General features: G+C 39.1%; 1 protein-coding gene across 7 annotated transcripts; it reads left to right on the top strand.

Annotated features, from left to right (window-relative positions):
* Positions 1 to 36: 36 nt before the first annotated feature.
* On the top strand, positions 37 to 14,322 carry HAUS2 (HAUS augmin like complex subunit 2). Of its 7 annotated transcripts, XM_030318397.1 has the most exons (7): positions 135 to 169; positions 321 to 409; positions 6,220 to 6,312; positions 6,637 to 6,706; positions 9,310 to 9,442; positions 10,909 to 11,017; positions 12,832 to 13,202. In XM_030318397.1, exons 2-7 carry the CDS (start codon positions 374 to 376, stop codon positions 13,039 to 13,041), a joined length of 651 nt encoding a protein of 216 aa, XP_030174257.1. In that variant the 5' UTR covers positions 135 to 169; positions 321 to 373; the 3' UTR covers positions 13,042 to 13,202. The 7 variants fall into 7 exon arrangements, with proteins under 7 accessions (XP_030174255.1, XP_030174260.1, XP_030174257.1 ...); XM_030318395.2 differs by lacking the exon at positions 321 to 409 and having other exon boundaries at positions 37 to 169; positions 12,832 to 14,322; XM_030318394.1 differs by lacking the exon at positions 135 to 169 and having other exon boundaries at positions 284 to 409.
* The last annotated feature ends 4,561 nt before the right edge of the window (positions 14,323 to 18,883 follow it).

Raw genomic sequence — 18,883 nt, 5'->3', positions numbered from 1 at the left:
CGTCATCGAGCTGCGCGGCGCGTTCACAGTGCGTTCCACTCACTCTCCGCGCCAATCCGGGGGGTGGCTTGCAGCCATGGCTGCTGCGAACCCCTGGGACCGCGCGGCCGAGCCAAATGCTGCGGGGCTACTGCTGGACCGTTTCGTAGCTTCGGGACTGGTCACTCAGGTGCGTGGGCGGCGATGGCGTCATTAAGGGGGTGTAGACGGTGGCAACAGAAGATGGCTGTGAGGTGGTGGTGGTGCTGGGCTGCCGAAGTGTGTGTGAGAGTGCTGGCTAGGGGCCGTACTGTAGTAGATGCCGTTGGAACCCCTTCCAGGCAACAGTGGTGACCGTTCTGCAGTGGTGGTGCGAAAGCGGGGCTCCAAGAAGATGATATTTCAAGTGTCTGCGGGCGAGTTATCCTCGGTCAGTTCTTGAGAGATAATAAAGACCAGTCTTCCCCGCTTTTTCTCACCATTGCTACCTCCTCTACATTGTAACGGGTGCCAGGCTTGGGGATAAATAGTTACAACACAAACGTTCCCAAACTACGCTTGTCGGTGTGAGGTATTGAAGCATATTTTCGCTGGAAGGCGCTGGGTACAGAAGAGCGTCAGGGGAAGCACGCATCTTTTTTTTTTTTTTTTTTTTAAATAAAGTTTTGGGGTCTTTTTCAGGTTTGTTTTTTTTTTTTTTTTTTTAGTTAGCATATATTTCAATTAGTTAGCATATAGTGCAACGATGATTTCAGGAGTAGATTCCTTAGTGCCCCTGACCCATTTAGCACATCCCCCCTCCCACACCCCCTCGAGTAACCCTCTGTTCTCCATATTTATGTCTCTTATGTTTTGTCCCCCTCTCTGTTTTTATATTATTTTGGATGAAGCATGCATCTTTAAAGGCAGTACGTACACACATGCTTACATACATACATACGAAAAAGACCCGAAAAAACCTTGGAATGTGAATGGAGGAGAGGAGTAATTGTGAGAGAAGAGGCAGATTAGCCCAAGGGGTGGTAGTTTAGGTTCGGCAAGAACATGTTTATATGCCAAAGGGAAGGAGCCAATAGAGGGAGAAATTAATGATGTGAGGGAATACTGGAATACAAGTGGCAGAAGTGACAAGGAAATGGGGAAAGTGAGATTGAGGGAAAGAAATTTTGAGATAACGAGCAAGTTGAGGATTTTGGCTAAAAAGGAAACGGAAAAGTAGAAAGGTAAAATCATCCGCAGAGATTAGCTATATGAACATGATGTAAGGTTTATGGAAAATACACAACTTTGTATACTTAGAAGAATCATTAGAGAATTCTATCATGCCCTATTTTTTTTTTCAATTTTTTAAAAGTTTGAGAACACACACCAGGTTTTATGCCAGTAGAAGAGAGGGGAGTCACACAGGGTGGGGGAGATTATGGGTCCAAGGCAGACAGTTTATTTATTTATTTTGGGAGAGACAAAGACAGCGCTAGAACGGGAGGGACAGAGAGAGAATCCCAAGCAGGCTCCGCGCTGACGGTGCATAGCACTTGTGGGGCTTGAACTTAGGAAACCCCGGGAATCATAACCTGAGCCAACACCGAGAGTTGGATGCTCAACTGACTGAGGCATCCAGGCACCTCTACCATATACTATTTTTAAGATGAAGAAACTAAGGCCTGAGAAGACCAAGAAATTTATTCAAGGTCACTCAACTAGTGAAATAGATCACAGAGCTGCCTTTTCTGACACATTGTATCATCTCTAAGATGAACTGTGATAGATGATACTATGAAACTATCTTGAAAGTTTAAACTTCTGTTGAAGTCTAATAGATTACTTGAGGCTCCAGTAACCAGACCTTATGAATTTGGGGGGAGGAAAGGGGTACAAATGAATGCATTGGAAAATAGGCAAAACCTAACTACAGCACTCCCCAGTTCTCACCTTCCTCTCTTCTCTACTGGGTTTTCTTCCTACCGGATTGCCTAATAGTCTCACTTGTATTGTTTAGTTCTGTAACAAAGTAATTTGTTAAACTCATACTGTAAGACATTTGGGAATTATCCCTCTAGAGTGTATTGGTAGAAGAAATAAACATCTGAGAGAATTTTAGGCGTTGATAAGTAAGCTGTTGGGGTGGAAGTTGTTTTGGAGAGGATCTTCCTAGTGTCCTTCAAGTAGCACTAATTAGTTACCTGTTTTGCTTACAGGTAAGATTTGCCAACCATAGCTCTTTAAGACCATCTTACAATCATATGTGTTATAGGATCTCTTTAGTCTATCCCTTAAGTGCATATCATCCAATGTGCATTAAAAATGAAGAGTAATGCGGGGCGCCTGGGTGGCTCAGTTGGGTTAAGTGTCCAACTTTGGCTCAGGTCATGATCTCTTGGTTCCTGAGTTCGAGCCCTGCATCAGGCTCTGTGCTGACACCTCAGAGCCTGGAGCCTTCTTCAGATTCTGTGTCTCCCTCTCTCTCTGCCCCTCCCCTGCTCATACTCTGTCTCTCCCTCTCTCTCAAAAATAAATAAACACTAAAAAAAACTTTTTTTAAGAGTAATGCTTAAAATTGCTATATGATACAACTCTTCCAGAAAACATAGTTTGTTTGCGCTTTGTTCTGTTTTGATCTATCCATTGGGGAATGATTTAGTGAAAGAAAGGTATGGTTAAGTGTAAGATAAATGGGGTATTTGCTCTGATATATGCCCTAGGATGGCTTCAGTAAAGTTTAATTTACTTTTTCTGGCAAGCTTTAGTGAGTCATAGCAGCTCTATTGAATACATACACACACACAAACACACACACAGGTATATAGATAGAACTGTATATCTGTTATTTTCTCAGTGTTACCCTCTGTAGCCCCTCCCCCATTATAAGGGCTCTGCTCTTAACTCTCTGCTATACTGCCTCCCTTTTAATGTCCCTCAGCTAGAATTCAGTATCAAGTAGAAAGGACAGAAAAAAAAGAAGAAAGTATGCCCACAGACACAAGTTTATACATATATATATATATTATGTGCACAATGTTACTGGGATTCATTTTCTTTTTTTCTTTCTTGTGGGGGGGGGGTGGGCAGGGAGAGAGAGAGAGAGAGAGAGAGAGGGAGGGAGGGAGGGGGAGGGAGGGAGGGAGGGAGGGAGGGAGGGAAAGGGAGAGGGAGAGAGGGAATGAATCTTAAGCAAGTTCCACGCTCAGCTCTGCTGGACACAGGGCTCAATCTCACAACCCTGGGATCATGACCTGAGCCAAAACCAAGAAGCAGACACTCAACCCACTGAGCCATCCAGGTGCCCCAGGATTTTTATATTGCACATAAAAGTCTTGGACTTCAGCTTCTTGTGCCTAGCAACAGAATGAACAGAAATACCCTAAACAGACTCCCGTTTTCAGGATCCTTTCATTTTCATTGTCCCTTTACCCTACTGGCATATAAAGTGTATAATATTTAATGGCAGTCATTAACAGTAAAGACTTTTCTGTATTCCCCAATCCTTGCCTTTTTTTCTTTTTTTAAAGATACAGGGTTGGGGCGCCTGGGTGGCTCAGTCGGTTAAGTGTCCGACTTCGGCTCAGGTCATGATCTCGTGGTTCACGAGTACGAGCCCTGCGTCAGGCTCTGTGCTGACAGCTCAGAGCCTGGAGCCTGCTTCTGATTCTGTGTCTCCCTCTCTCTCTGACCCTCCCCCCATTCATGCTCTGTCTTTCTCTGTCTCAAAATTAAATAAACGTTAAAAAAAAAAATAAAGATATAGGGCTAAGTCAGAATCCTCAAATAGTTAGAATTTCTATTTGTAGAAATAGAAACAGAATTTCTATTTCTAGGAAATTTGGCTACTCTTTCTTTCCTCTCTCCTTTTGGCTCTCCCTCAAACATTTTTATTTTTCCACTGGTTTCTCTTGCATGTTTTTGGCTAAGCTCCATTACCCTGCTGTTGAACCCAACAGTTTACGAGATTGCCATGTGTGTGGTTAAGATTAGTGTATACACAGGGAGGGATGGAGAGATAAGAGAACGAGTAAGTTACAATGAGAAATGGGAGATGTTTTACTTTTATTTACCTTCCACTTACATAATGGAAATGCAGTGGATTAGATTTGTCCTCATTTCAGCCATGATATACATAGAATGAAGCTAAACTATACTGCTTTACTCCCTCAATCCTCAGTTTTGCCGTCAGTAAAATATCTTGTGTTATCTTCCTCACCGAATGGCATATCTATCTGTCCAGTCACTGGAGCCAGGATCCTTGGAGTTAGCATTGACTTGACTTCATCCCTGGTACCCCATATCATCTAGGATTTATGAATTTCATCTCTCCAGGGACTCACATCTATGCCTTCCTTTCCTATTTTTTTTAAGTGTATTTATTTATTTTGAGAGAGAGCATGAGCTTGAGTCGAGGAGGGGTAGAGAGAGGGGGAGAGAAAGAATCTCCGTGCTAACAACCGGGAGCCTAGTGTGGGACTCAAGCTTACAAACTGTGAGATCATGCATGACCAGAGCCGAAATCAAGAGTCGGCCGCTTATCCCACTGAGCCACCCAGGCACTCTCTTCCTTTCCTTTTTAACTGCTACTGACCTATTCCACATTCTCATCTTCTCACCTAGAATGCTGTAGTAGCCCCTTGTCTAAATATTTAACCTCCAGTCCCATCTCTTCCCTAGTTTTTGTTTGTTTTTACTTGTTTTATTTTGTTGGCTAGTTACCAGAATTAAGTGTTTTATTGTGGTAAAATACTCATAACATAAAATTTACCATTTTAACCATCTTAAAGTGTACACTTCAGTGGCATGATACAATCACAGTGTTGTGAAACTTTTTTCAAAACTTTTTTTTTATCATCCCCAATGGAAACTCCATACTCACTTAGGTAGTCATTCCCCATTCCTTCTTTCCCCCAGCCTCATCAGTTTTATATTCCATACTGTCAATATTTAAGTTTCTAAAATATGTATCATATATGATCATGTTACATCTTCACCAGAAAACCTTCAGTTGCTCTCATTTTCTGCATTTATCAAGATCTTCCATGATGACACAGGAAACTACGTTTCTAGATTCATCTTCCCCTTCGTCTCACATATGTGTTAGTACAAGAATACCTTTCCCTTTTCATCCATGATGAGCTTATTAAAGGACAGAGAGCTTATTTCATCCATACTTGAATCTTCCATGGCCTAACTCAATCGATGCTTATAAAATTGGTTATCATTGGTTAGCAAATTTTTGCTATTAAAGGCCAGAGGATAAGTATCTGAGGATTTTAGATCCATATGGTTGCAACTGGGCTGTGGTAGTGTGAAAGAAGCCAGAGGTAATAAGTAAATGAATGGGTACACTTGAGTTTATCCTGGATCCTGAAATTTGAATTTCATGTAGTTTTCATGTGTCACAAAATACTGTTTTTCTTTTGGTTTTTCTTCCCCAACATTAAAAAATATAAAAACTGTTCTTAGCTTATGGGCTGCACAAAAACAGTCACTTTAGTTCATTTAGTTCATGGGCTTTCATTTCCCAATCCTTTGCCTGTAAGATCTCTAAAGTTTTTCCTGTGCTACCATTCTCAAAAAGGAGAAGAGGATACAGAAAATTATGGATGAAGCGAAAGGATGAACAATATTCTTATTCTGGAGTAACCTGCAATTTAAGGTGGCTATATATGCAAGCAATATTTTGCATAAAATGAAAGGATGAAGGGCGGGTAAGGTTTTTAGAAAAATAATTACACCTGAACAAAACATTCCTTTGCCTAAAAGAATGAGAATGTGAAAAGACACAGGATGAATGACTTCTAGCCAATAGAGAGGTCTTTTAATGCATCAGATAAGTGATTCCATGGTGGGGAAGCCTTTAATGTTAGACTCAGGAAGGTCAGAGACTGGGTCTTGGTGATTTGTATAGAGGTGATTCTCAAACAACCTCAGCCTCCACCTTCTTACTGTTAGCAGCCTTCTCTGGTAAGCTGTCACTAATACAAACATAATGTGCATGGTACTTTAGGAAGTAGTACAAAGTGATTAAGTCTTGTTTTTCTTATTTTTTAAATATTTGGGCAAAAGATTTGTGATAGAGATGTTAAAAACAGGAAATACACATTGCTACTGTTATACTTCAGTACTTCATTTTTCAGGGGCAGTGTTGCACATGATAAATCCTCATGTTTTATGTGTGTGGACATGCTGTTTCAAGGCACACAAACTTTTTTATATGACATACTGCTGCTTTCTTTGTTCACTTATCAATAGGAGATGTTAAATATATCTAAGAAATCAGCTTCTTGCTTTGTGAACTTCTCCAGACTACAGCAGATGACAAACATTCAAGCTGAAATCTACCAGGTAAATTTTGTTGGACTTTTTGCTTTCTGCTTCTAGTACAGGAAAAAAAAAATCGTAATTGATTCCAGCAGTAGTTCTCTTGCACTCAGAATAGCATCTAGCACATAACTGGATTCGTGTTTATTTATGTAGTCGTAGCAGTAGCAGCAATAGGGCTTAAACACCAAAGTAAAAACCTGCAGTAAATCCCCTAGGCTCTCGTAACAAATTCTGCCTCCCATTCCCTGCAGCGTTCCTAGGTTAAAGACTATCCATTTTTGCCAAAATGTAAGCCTTCAGGCTGCATTCCGCATGAGCTAAGTGTTATTTTTCTTCCTAATGTAGAAAAACCTGGAAATTGAACTTTTAAGACTAGAAAAAGATGCAGCAGATGTTATTCATCCTTCCTTTTTGGGTAAGTATTTGAGGAAATGGGTAATCATTGGAATTTCAACTTTTTCTTGGATTACCTTAAATAAACACCAGGCAGTAAAATTATGATATACCATAACTTTTCCAGGTATTGCCCCAAAGCTACTAAAGTCTTCTTTTCTGTGCTGAAATAGAAGTCCTATTGGCTTGACTAGTGCATATAGCATAATAAGTGACCAAGGTAGGAACTCCTCAAATTCAGGAAAGCTTAGAGCTGTATGGGTGGCTCGGTTGGTTAAGCATCGGACTCTTGATTTTGGCTCCAGTCATGATCTCATGGTTCCTGGGATGGAGCCCTGCATCAGGCTCCACACTGATGGTACAGAGCCTGCTTGGAATTTTCTCTTTCCCTCTCTCTGCCCCTCCCCTGTGTGTGCATGTGCTCTCTCTCTCTCAAAGTAAATAAAAAAACTTAAAAGAAATTTTTCAGGAAATCTTGGAAGACAAAGGCCGAAGAACTTTCCAGATTAAAGGAAACTAGGGGTGCCTGGCTGGCTTAGTTAGTGGAGCTTGCAACTCTTGATCTAGGGATTGTAGGTTCAAGCCCCATGTTGGGCATAGAGATTACTTAAAAATAAAAAAAAAATTTTAATCTTTAAAAAAAAATAAAGGAGACTTGGGGCGCCTGGGTGGTTCAGTTGGTTGAGCATCCGATTTCCGCTCAAGTCATGATCTCACAGCTCTTGAGTTTGAGCCCCGCGTCGGGCTCTGTGCTGACAGCTCGGAGCCTGGAGCCTGCTTCGGATTCTGTGTCTCCCTCTCTCCCCCTAACCCACTCACATTCTGTCTCTGTCTCTCTCAAAAATAAACATTTAAAAAAATTTTTTTTAATAAAAAAAAAATAAAGGAGAGTAAAGGAACATGATAGCCAAAGCACGGTGTGGTTATGGATTGAATACTTGGTTAGAAATTCTTTTGCTGGGGTGCCTGGGTGGCTCAGTTGGTTAAGTGTTTGACTCTTAATTTTGGCTCAGGTCATGATCTCACAATTCGTGGGATCAAGCTCCACAACGGGCTCTGCACTGACAGTGTGGAGCCTGCTTGGGATTCTCTCTCTCCCTTTCTCTCTGCCCCTCCCCTGCTCATGTTCTCTCTTTCTCTCTCTCTCTCTCTCTCTCTCAAAATAAATAAACTTAAAAATTTTTTTTTGCTCTAAGGGACATTATTGAGTTACTTGGTGATGATGTGTCAATATAGACTATATTATATATTGGTGGTATTATAAAAATGTTAAATTTTCTGAATTTGACACTTGTGATTACATAAGAGAATGCTGTTTGGGGAAATACATGCTCAAGTTTTAGGGGTAAAAGTTCATGATATCTACAATTTACTCTTTTTTTTTTTTTTTTTTAACCTTTATTCATTTTTGAGAGACAGAGAGTAAGTCTGAGAGGGGCAGAGAGAAAAGGAGACACAGAATCTGAGGCAGGCTCCAGGCTCCCAGCTGTCAGCACAGAGCCTGACACAGGGTTCAATCCCAGGACCTGTGAGATCATGACCTGAGCCAGTCAGGCACTTAACTGACTGAGCCACCCAGGCACCCCTATTCTTCTTTTTAAGTTTATTTATTTTGAGAGAGAGAGCAAGAGAGCAGGGGAGGGGAGAGAGAGAGAGAGAGAGAGAGAGAGAGAGAGAGAGAGAGATATCCCCAAGCAGGTTCCATGTCTTCAGTGCAGAGCCCGACGTGGGACTCAAACTCACTAACCGTGAGATCATGACCTGAGACGAGATCAAGAGTCCAATGCTTGACTGACTGAGCCACCCAGGCATCCCTCTACAACTTACTCTTAAATGGATCAGCAAAAATACATGTATGGGTATGTGGAGAAAGAAGAAATAAAAATGTAGCTAAATGTTAACAGTTGGTGAGTCTGGGTGAAATGTATGTGGGAGTTCAATGAAACTTTTCTGTAAGTTTAAAATTTTTTCAAAAAAAAAATTTGAAAAAAGAGGCATTTGGCAGCCATTAACTGAATTCTGGGCAAAATATTGAAATAATCAGAAATAGCTTGTAAGAGAAATGTTTGTGTTTTAATATGAATGTACAATATCAGAGGCAGAGGGGTGCCTGGATGGCTCAGTCGGTTGAGCGTCTGACTCTTGATTTTGGTTCAGGTCATGATCCCAGGGTTGTGGAATCAAGCCCAATGGCAAGATCCAGGCTGTCAGTGCTTGGGGTTCTCTCTTAGCTTCTCTCTATGCCCCTTCCCTACTTTCACTCTCTCTCTCTCTCAAATAAATAAAATAAATAAAACTTTAAAAAGATATATTAGAGGCCAAGATGAGAAAAGAGATTTTATGTGAAGAATACGGGGCAGGCTATAAAAACTAAACTAGGAGTAGAGTTAAACAATGCAGACAAAGAATTTAGCACTGGATTTGGTTGTCAGCAAAGTAAGAGAAAATCGTTGAAAGTAAACTGGTTTGGGCATTACAGATAGCAAAGGGGAGATATTTAGGAGGGAAATGGGTTAATTTTCGACATTGGTAGAGTCAGATCAAAGCAAAGAATTATTAGTGATTTTTAAAACTTACTTGTCATATTATATTGCTAACTATAATTAATGTTTCTGGTTTATGTAGCTCAGAAGTGTAATGCTCTGCAAAACATGAATAATCATTTGGAAGCGGTGCTAAAAGAAAAGAGGTCCCTGCGGCAAAGACTGTTGAAACCCATGTGCCAGGAAAACTTGCCTATTGAAGCTGTTTATCACAGGTTAAACTAAAAAGTAGAAATTAGGGGCACCTGGGTGACTGAGTTGGTTGAGCGTCAGACTCTGCTGACAGTCTGCTTGGGATCCTCTCTCTCCCTCTCTCTCTGACCCTCCCCCACTTGCACTGTCTCTGTCTCTCTCAAAATAAATAAATAAACTTTTTTTTAAAAAAGTAGAAATTAATAGTTACACATGTTTCCTGAGGGCATTTTATGTTGAGTAGTTGTTTCATAGATTAATTCATTAAACAATATATTAGTGATTGTATCTGTTAACATTAATTATTATTATTAACTTTAACCAGAAAGAAAACCTTTTGCTTTTAAACAGTTAAGCTGTGGTGAAGAGAAAGGCATTCCTTTTGCCCACTGTGTTTTAGGAATGATGATAATGACTTTAAGAAAGAAATTAGAAAAGTCACTTTCTAATTTAAAAAAGTCTGATCTCATTTCCGCTGTTTGTAGGCTTCAAAGCCTTGTGCAAATGATTTGTTTAAGCCTCTGTTTCCCAATCCATAGAATGGGCATGCTTTCTGTTGCTCTTCTCCCCATAAGAGTATTGCAAGTATAATCATAAATAACAGTAAAGAAGCAAACATCTGGGGATCTGACTGATAACTTTCTCCACCTGTGCCTTATTGGATAAGCCCAAGCAAGTCAATAGTACCTCTCTTAAGTGTCAGATTTTTGGGGCACCTGGGTGGCTCAGTCGGTTAAGTGTCCGACTTCGGCCCAGGTCATGATTTCGCGGTTCATGAGTTCAAGCCCCACATCAGGCTCTGTGCTGATGGCTCAGAGCCTGGAGCCTGTTTCAGATTCTGTGTCTCCCTCTCTCTCTGACCTTCCCCCATTCATGCTCTGTCTTTCTCTGTCTCAAAAATAAATAAACATTAAAAAAAAAAGTGTCGGATTTTTTTATCTTGTGGTAAAAGAATAAATATAAAAATTCCATTCATGAGGGTATATTCAGTATCTATTCGGTACAGTAAAATACCATTAATGTGTATATTGTATATTATATCAGAAAAAGTAAGTAATGATTTTAAAGCATTTTGCAAATGCAAAGATTCAAAGTGGTTTTACGTGTAGCCTGTTTCAGTCAAGTACATTTATCCTTATTGTCTTCACCCTTCACTGAAAATGAGTAGATTGAAATGGAATGAGATTTAATCTAGGGAAATTTCTTTACTTATATGAGAAAATGATTAACATTAAGTTTTGTCTATTAGGCTGGGTACCAGATTGGATTAGTGTTGTCTCTGTTTTTCTGTTTGGATGACAAGTTAATTTCTGCTTAAAGTGAAAGAGAGTGACATTTTTATCACTGGTATTTCCATGAATACAGAACAGTTATTATTGGCTCACTGGGTTGCTTGTAATTCTCTTTTATTAAAAATCCTAATTAAAGGGAAAGGGGGGACACAAAATAACTAAAAAGAAAATAGTTGACTTTTTTCTCCCTCTTTCAGATACATGGTACATTTGCTGGAGTTGGCAGTGACTTTCATTGAAAGATTAGAAAACCATCTTGAAACAATTAGAAATATCCCTCATTTAGATGAAAATCTAAAGAAAATGGTGAGTATTAACAGTAGCATTTAAGTACCTCAACTACTTTATATTGCATTTGGCTCTTTAGATCTTTTATAGTAGAAGCTCAAATGTGTGATCTCTTTGTTTAACTTTTTGATGGCTAATACTCTGAATGAATTATTTTTTTTAATGCTTATTTATTTTTGAGGTGGGGGAGGGGCAGAGAGCAAAGGAGACACAGAATACAAAGCAGGCTCCAGGCTCTGAGCTGTCAGCACAGAGCCCGATGCAGAGCTCAAATCCACAAACCCCGAGATCATGATCTGAGCCAAAGTCGATGTTTAACCGACTAAGCCACCCAGACACCCTTGAATGAATTATTTTTTTTAATTAAGATGCTTTCTCTTTTTTAAGCTTTTTTAGAAGTCATTTTACAGTGTTTTATTCCAAAATTCCAATATTTAATAAATATGTGTTGTTTTTATTGTGCTAGGGGCTTTGCTATAGGTGTTAGGAGAGATAAACGGATATAACCAATCCCTGCTCCCAAATTCTCAAGATTTAGTGAGAAACCTGTAGGATATTTTCTACTTTAAAATACTACTTTTGTGCCATGAATACAGCAGAGAATTATAAAGAAGATGCTGTCTATTAAGCAAAGAAAAGGGAGGGATTGCTTGTACTTTAGGGAGATTGGGAGTAGAGTGGGGTAAGAATATTTTAATAAAGTTTTACATAGTAGTTACTAGTGACCTGAAGAATCAGTGAATTTTGCATCAGAAAGAATAGTATGGGCCAAAGCAGCAGTGTGAAGAAAGATATGAAAATTAGCACTGGTAGTTTGGGGCAAGAGTGGTACTCCACTTTGGCTGATACATAAAGGTATTGAAAGGGAGATTAATTCAGGGTTAGTTTATGGAATGCTTTGAAAACCAGACTAAGAAGTTTAGACTTTACTATCTGAGTACTGGGGAACAGTCAACAGTTTAAATAGTTTTTTGTTTTGTTTTTTAGAGAAGGACACAGAGAAGTGACTTGATCAGAATTATACTTTAATAGAGAAAATATTGGATAGAATAGATGGAGTCTCACAAAGTATACGCAGACAGCATCAGCATCACCTAAAACCTTGTTAGAAATGCAGAATTGAAGGCTTCGTTCACCTTAGACCTTCAGAATCTGAATCCACGGTTTATAAGTTCCTCAGGTGTTTTCTGTGCACATTAAAGCTGTAGGTTAGAGGACTGTGCAGAGGAACCAATGGCAGAGAAACTTGGAGAATAAATACAGGCATTCAGATAAAAGATTTAAAGCATAGATAAACAAAGGATTATGTAGATTTTGAGATTTGGGATGTCACATTCCTAGAATGTGTCTACTCTTTGGACAAGGGACACATCCAAGGTAATAAAGTATCTAGCCTTGGTGACTCCAGGGTGAATAGGAGCAAGAAATCAAAAAAGCTAATGAGTTTGTTTTCTGACATGCCTTGCACAGAGAGAAAACCTTTAATCATTGTTGAACTGCAGTTAAATTGCGTTCTTAAATGTACATTGAGGTGGAGATTTTCAATAAGCTGAAATATAGGACTGAATTTTAGGAAGGAGATAAGTTTTACAATATAGATTGTGGGTCATCTGCTTTGAAGTGATAATTGAAGACAAAAGAGAAATGAACTCACAAAGAAAACACGTGTGCTGTAATAGATGAGGAGAGCACAATTTTAAGAAGCCTTTGTATTAAGGGGCTAGAAATTGTCCGGTGTAAACTTTTGTTATCATAACCATTTATGATATAATACTGATGTATTGATGACAGATGTAATTTCTCCTGTTTTCCCCTTCTTTCAAATGTTACAGAGCAAGGCTTTAGCACAAATGGATATTTTGGTGACTGAGACAGAAGAACTGGCAGAGAATATACTCAAGTGGCAAGAACAACAAAAGGAAGTTTCCTTTTTTATCCCCAAAATACTAGCTGAAGAAAATTATCTTCATAAACATGATGCTATAATGCCATCTTTACCTTTTACTTCTAAAGTTCATATCCAAACTGTTAATGCCAAGTGATTGTCAATGGTTTATTTTTGCTTAATTACATGTAGTCATGCAAAGTCTGTTTCTAGCCAGTTGTATGTAATATGGGCATTCATAAGCTCTGCTGCTAGCAATACTGAAAAAGCCCTCTTTGTATTGAAAAGCACTAAGATTCCAACTTCATTAAGACCAAATTGAGTTTTCCTTTGTTTTTCATATATTTTCATTCTACTTTACAGTAAAACTCTTGAAGATCAAATACAACTATGACAATTTATTAACATGAGTGCCTTAGCTATATCTCACTCAGTGGACCCTTTTATGTCTTCTTTTTATTTTTTATTATTTTTTAAAGTTTATTTATTTTGAGAGAGAGCACAAGTAGAGGAGAGGCAGAGAGAGAGAGGGAGAGAGAGAATCCCAAGCAGACTCCGCACTGTCAGTGCAGAGCCCAACACGGATCATGACTCAAGCCAAAATCAAGAGTCGGACACCTAACTGACTAAGCCACCCAGGTGTCCCTATTATATCTTTGTAAATGTTTGTTTCTGAATTAGAAGAGTCTTCTTGCATCTGAACGTATGTTGATTTTTCCTGTGGGAAAGTTACTAAGTGCGTACAAAAGAGCAAATGTAGCAGGCTTATGAAAGGCCTGCTTATAAAGCCTGCTTGGCTGGCTTCTGGGAACTTAAGATTTCAGGAGGGTTCCTTCCCTTCCCAATCTCACTAATAAGAGTTGCTCGCTATGACTGAAGTGTTTGTACAGTGTGGTTTTTGGTGGGGGTCTTATTTTTTTTTTTTTTAATGCTTTTTCTTTTGAGAGAGAGAAGGAGCACGAGGTGGGGAGGGGCAGACAAAGGAGACACAGAATCCAAGCAAGCTCCAGGCTCTGAGCTGTCAGCACAGAGTCTGAAGCAGTACTCAAACTCAAAAACTGTGAAATCATGACCTGAGCTAAAGTTAGATGCTTAACCGACTGAGCCACCCAGGTGCCCCTGTACAATGTGGTTTGTGCTGACCACCTTTCCTTCTGGGAGTCTAGAATTTTGGTACATGCTAAGCAGAAAGTACATATGGCCAGCACATGAAAATAACCCTGGGCATTGCATTTCTAATGAGCTTCCATGAAAGACAACATTTCACACATGTTCTGCCTTGGTTGCTGGGAGAATTAAGCACATCCTGTGTGACTCAACTAGCAGAGGACTCTGGAAGGTTGTACCTGATTTCCCCTGGACTTTGCCCCATGCACCTTTCCCTTTGCTGTTTTACTCTGTGTGCTTTTGTTGTAATAAATCATAGCCATGGATGCAATGATATGCTGAATCCTACGAATCTTCCAAACGTATCAAACCTGAGGGGAGGAGGTGTTCAAGACCCTGAGACATGAAGAAACTTCTGGTAGCCTTATGAATAGGCAAAGAAGGAAGATAGAACAAAGAATAGAAAAAGCCCTGTTATCTAAAACTTTTAGAAGTTTCCCTTACAAAATGCTCACATATTTTGCTTGAGATTATTGTACATATAAAAAAGAGAGTGGCATAATAATACTTGCTAATACTAAGCCACAGGTGGTTTCTTTTGCTTTAAAAAAAGATGTAAGCATCAGTATTTTTATGCTGTTGCATTCTCTGTATCACCAGGGTTCACTGATCCTTATATTCATCATACTCCTTAACAAGAAGACCTCAACACAGTGACTGAGCAAAGTACTTGTTCATAAGGAAGCAGGATTCTTGCCAAAAAACTGCCAGAACAACCCAGGATCATGTTTTGAAGCCTATTTTGCTACTTTTGCAAATGGGATATAGAAGAGTGGTCGTAATATCTTGAACATTAACGTTTCCTAGACACTTAAACAAGGTTTTGTATTTCATCAGAAATTTGTTCAAGAGCAGCCTTGTTTTCAAAGATCTTACTATGTTTCTTCTTCATGTGATTTCCTGTGTGTGTGTGTGTGTGTAAACAAAAATTGATATGCCTGGTTGTTTTGTCTAGTGTGTCTTTTTCAAAATTAAAAAAAAATGAACCTGTAATTTCTAGCTAAAATTTTGTGGCCCTTGTCTGAATCTTGTGATAGGTTCTCTGTAGTGTCTACATTTAAAGTATAGGCATATAGGGTGCCTGGGTGGCTCAGTCGGTTAAGCATCTAACCTCAGCTCATGTCATGATCTCACAGTTCCTGAGTTCAAGTCTTGCTTTGGGTGAGCCCACTTCTCTCTCTCCCTCTCTGTCTCTGCCCCTTGTGGGATTCTCTTCTCTCTCTCTTTCTGCTCCTCACTCACTTGCACCCTGTCTCTCTCTCTCAAAAAAAAAAAAAAAAAATACATAAAGTATAGGCCAATAGGTTATCTGACTCAAAAACTTGAGGTAAGAGCGAGGTCTACTTTATTTATTTATTAACGTTTATTTATTTTTGAGACAGAGAGAGACAGAGCATGAACGGGGGAGGGGCAGAGAGAGAGGGAGACACAGAATCGGAAGCAGGCTCCAGGCTCTGAGCCATCAGCCCAGAGCCCGACGAGGGGCTTGAACTCACCGACTGTGAAGCTCCTCACCCACTTCCCTATTCTTGGAATGTGGGTTCTACTTGTTTTCCCCACTCCCAGAAAGTGCCCCCAAGGACATAACCTTGAGATAATGTGGTGCTGAGAATATCTGGACGGTATACATGATTGAACCCAGTTAAGGCCTCTACATAGAACCTGAGATTTTGTGGAAGGATTTGGAGACCTACTCATCTTGTAACTTCTGAAGACAAGCCTCGTATGTAAGTTCCCTTGCTTATTAAATCTGCGACCTACCAACCTGGAGGGGCCAGTGTCTCTTCAGTCCCATACTGCCCAACAAATACAGGGGCCAATTTTAGGCTGTACCTGGAAAACACCTGAGGAGCTTGTGAACCAGCACTAAGGTGTGTGAAATTTGTGAATTCATTTCCAGCATTATAATGATGCCATTCTGTGAAGACTATTCTGGAGAATTGAGATGCTGCTTGATTTTTCTAGCATTTCTCTTATTTACTCCTTCCTGTGATCTATGACTGTCAGACTGATACCTGTTGTCTTCTCAAACCTTTAATAAAGTCAGGAATAAAAAAACCCAAAGGGTTCCTTGACATGCAAAATACAATGGAGTTGACATGTTAATAAAACTAATTAACATAGCTATTCCTAAAATGTCTAAAACAAATGAATTTACATAACAAATTTATTCCACATTCAGGTAAAATCTAATATGATTGAATTTACCAAAAAAATGGTATAAGTCAAGATAAACAACACATTCTAGAAGTCTTCTAATTGTGCCTTTTTCCTTTTTCCCCCATTTCCAAGTTAAATTTTCCCTTCTCCTTTGGAAAAACAAAAAAACAAAAACAAAACCACCACAAGTGTTTGTAAGAAAAGATTTCCATTAGGATATGGTAAGAGCAGGAATCCCATGATCAGCTTATCAACTTTTCCTGGGAGGCTAATTTTTTAGACCTCTTAAGTTGCTATACCAGAATTTAAGATAATGAAATAGGACTCAAATATCTTACTCAAGACTTTGAACCACTTTATTTTCTTTTTTTAAGGTTTTTTATTTATTATTTATTTATTTATTTATTTATTTATTTATTTATTTATTTGAGAGTGAGCTGGAGAGGGGCAGAGAGAGGCAGGGAGAGAGAATCCCAAGCAGACTCTGTGCTGTCAGCTCAGAGCCAGATGGGGGCTCATACTCAAGAACTGTGAGATCATGACCTGAGCTGAAATCAAGTCTAACACTTAACCGACTGATCCAACCAGGTACCCAAAACCATTTTATTTTCTTAATGTGGAAGGCTAGAAAAAGTGAAAATCCATTCATTTTCTAAAAGTTGAAGTGAGATTACATTTTCAAAAAGCCCCTGCACTTAATCTGTCTGAATATGCTTTGTTTCTTCCTTTTTTTTTTTTTTTTAGCTTTTTATTTAAGTAATCTTTACACCCAATGTGGGGCTTGAACTCACAAGTCTGAGATCAAGAGTCATAAGCTCCTCCAACTGAGCCACCCAAGTATCCCCTGAATACATTTTCTTAACCAGAAATTATTTTACCTAGAGATAGTAACATATACTTATTTTTTATCAGTAGTTGCTGATAAATTTTTCTGTAATGTGTATTTTCTTTTCTGAATCTTAGCTTTTGTGAGACATAAAAATTTACCTTGATCAATGAGAATTTACTTGAGGGCACCTGACTGACTCAGTCGGAAGAGCTTGTGACTCTTAAACTCGGGGTTTTAAGTTTGAGCCCCATATTGGGTGTAGAGCTTACTAAAGAAAATAAATAAACTTAAAAAAAAATTAAGGGGCATCTGGGTGGTTCAGCTGGTTAAGTGTCCAACACTTGATTTCTGCTCGTCATGATCCCAGGGTCCTGGGATCCAGCCCCTCTTTGGGCTCCCTGCTGAGCATGGAACCCTCTTGGGATTCTATCTCTGTTTTCCTCTGCCACTCTCCCCCACACATGCTCTTTCTATAAGATTAAATTAAATTAAATTAAATTAAATTAAATTAAATTAAATTAAACTAAAATAATGAAATATAATGAGCCACCTGGGTGGCTCAGTTAGTTGAGTGTTCTACTTTGGCTCAGGTCATGATCTCGTGGTTCCTGAATTTGAGTCCCACATCAGGCTCACTACTGTCAGCATAGAGACCACTTCAGATCCTCTGTCCCCCTCTGACCCTTCCCTGCTTGCACTCTCTCAAAAATAAATAAACATTTAACAATAAAATAAAGGGGCACTTGGGTAGCTCAGTCGGTTAAGCATCCAACTCTTGTTTTCAGCTCAAGTCATGATCTTGTAGTTCATGAGTTTGAGGCCTTCATTGGGCTCTACACTGACAGTGTACAGCCCGTTTGTGATTCTCTCTTACTCCCTCTCTCTCTGCCCCTTCCCTGCTCTCTCTCTCTCTCAAAATAAATAAACTAAAAAAATAAAAATAAAAAAATGTTTTTAAAACATTTAAAAATAATTTTAGAAAATGAGAATCTACTTGAAAAACTTTGCTGTTTGGAAGGCTTTCTGTAAAATACCTGAACATAAGTGGGAATCATGGAATAGGATATCAGCAATCTGAATTGGCTTTTCTCCCCAAACTCATTAATCTTATATTCCTCTCTCCATCTCCACTCCCCAGTTAAGGAGACCTAGAGATGGGGCTTGTCTTTAGCTACTACAGCATGGAGAGTAATAGCAAAGGCTTTAGAATTAGACCTGGTTTTCAGTTGAGGTTGCACCACTAGCTGTATGTTCTTTACAACTTTTTAAAACAGAAGTCTCAATTTCCTTTTCTCAAAAATGGAGATAATAGTGCCTACTTCATGGATTATTGAGAAGATTAAGTAAGATGATACATGGAAAACAGTCAGTTCCTAGTACATAATGATAAGTGAAAGTCCTTGGTGTTATTAGATTTAACCAAAAGTGTAGATGACTTTGGTAACTGGCATTTCCCTTTCCAGGCTATCTTTTTATTCCTTCAGACACTAAATTAAACAAACAAACAAATAAGAATTGGGTATGGAACTTACCTAAAAAGGCCCTTCTGGGTCCCCTGAAGTTTCATTCTTTTCATTCAGTTTCATTCTTTGCCATGTGGCTGTCCAGTTTTCCTACCATTTATTTAGGATACTGTCCTTTCCCCCATTGTATATTCATGGCTTCATGTAGTAAATTAATTGACTATAATGCATGCAGTTTTTTCTGGGCTCTCTGTACTGTTTCATTGATCCATGTGTCTCTTTATGCCACTACTGTACTGTTCTGATTACTATAGCTTTGTAAGACAATTTTCTGGCTCCATATACATTTTAGAACTGTTTCTTCTATATCTGTGAAAAAT

Source organism: Lynx canadensis, chromosome B3 (assembly GCF_007474595.2).
Source record: "Lynx canadensis isolate LIC74 chromosome B3, mLynCan4.pri.v2, whole genome shotgun sequence".
NCBI classification, from domain to species: Eukaryota; Metazoa; Chordata; class Mammalia; order Carnivora; family Felidae; genus Lynx; species Lynx canadensis.
This window is presented reverse-complemented; position numbering and strand designations above follow the sequence as displayed.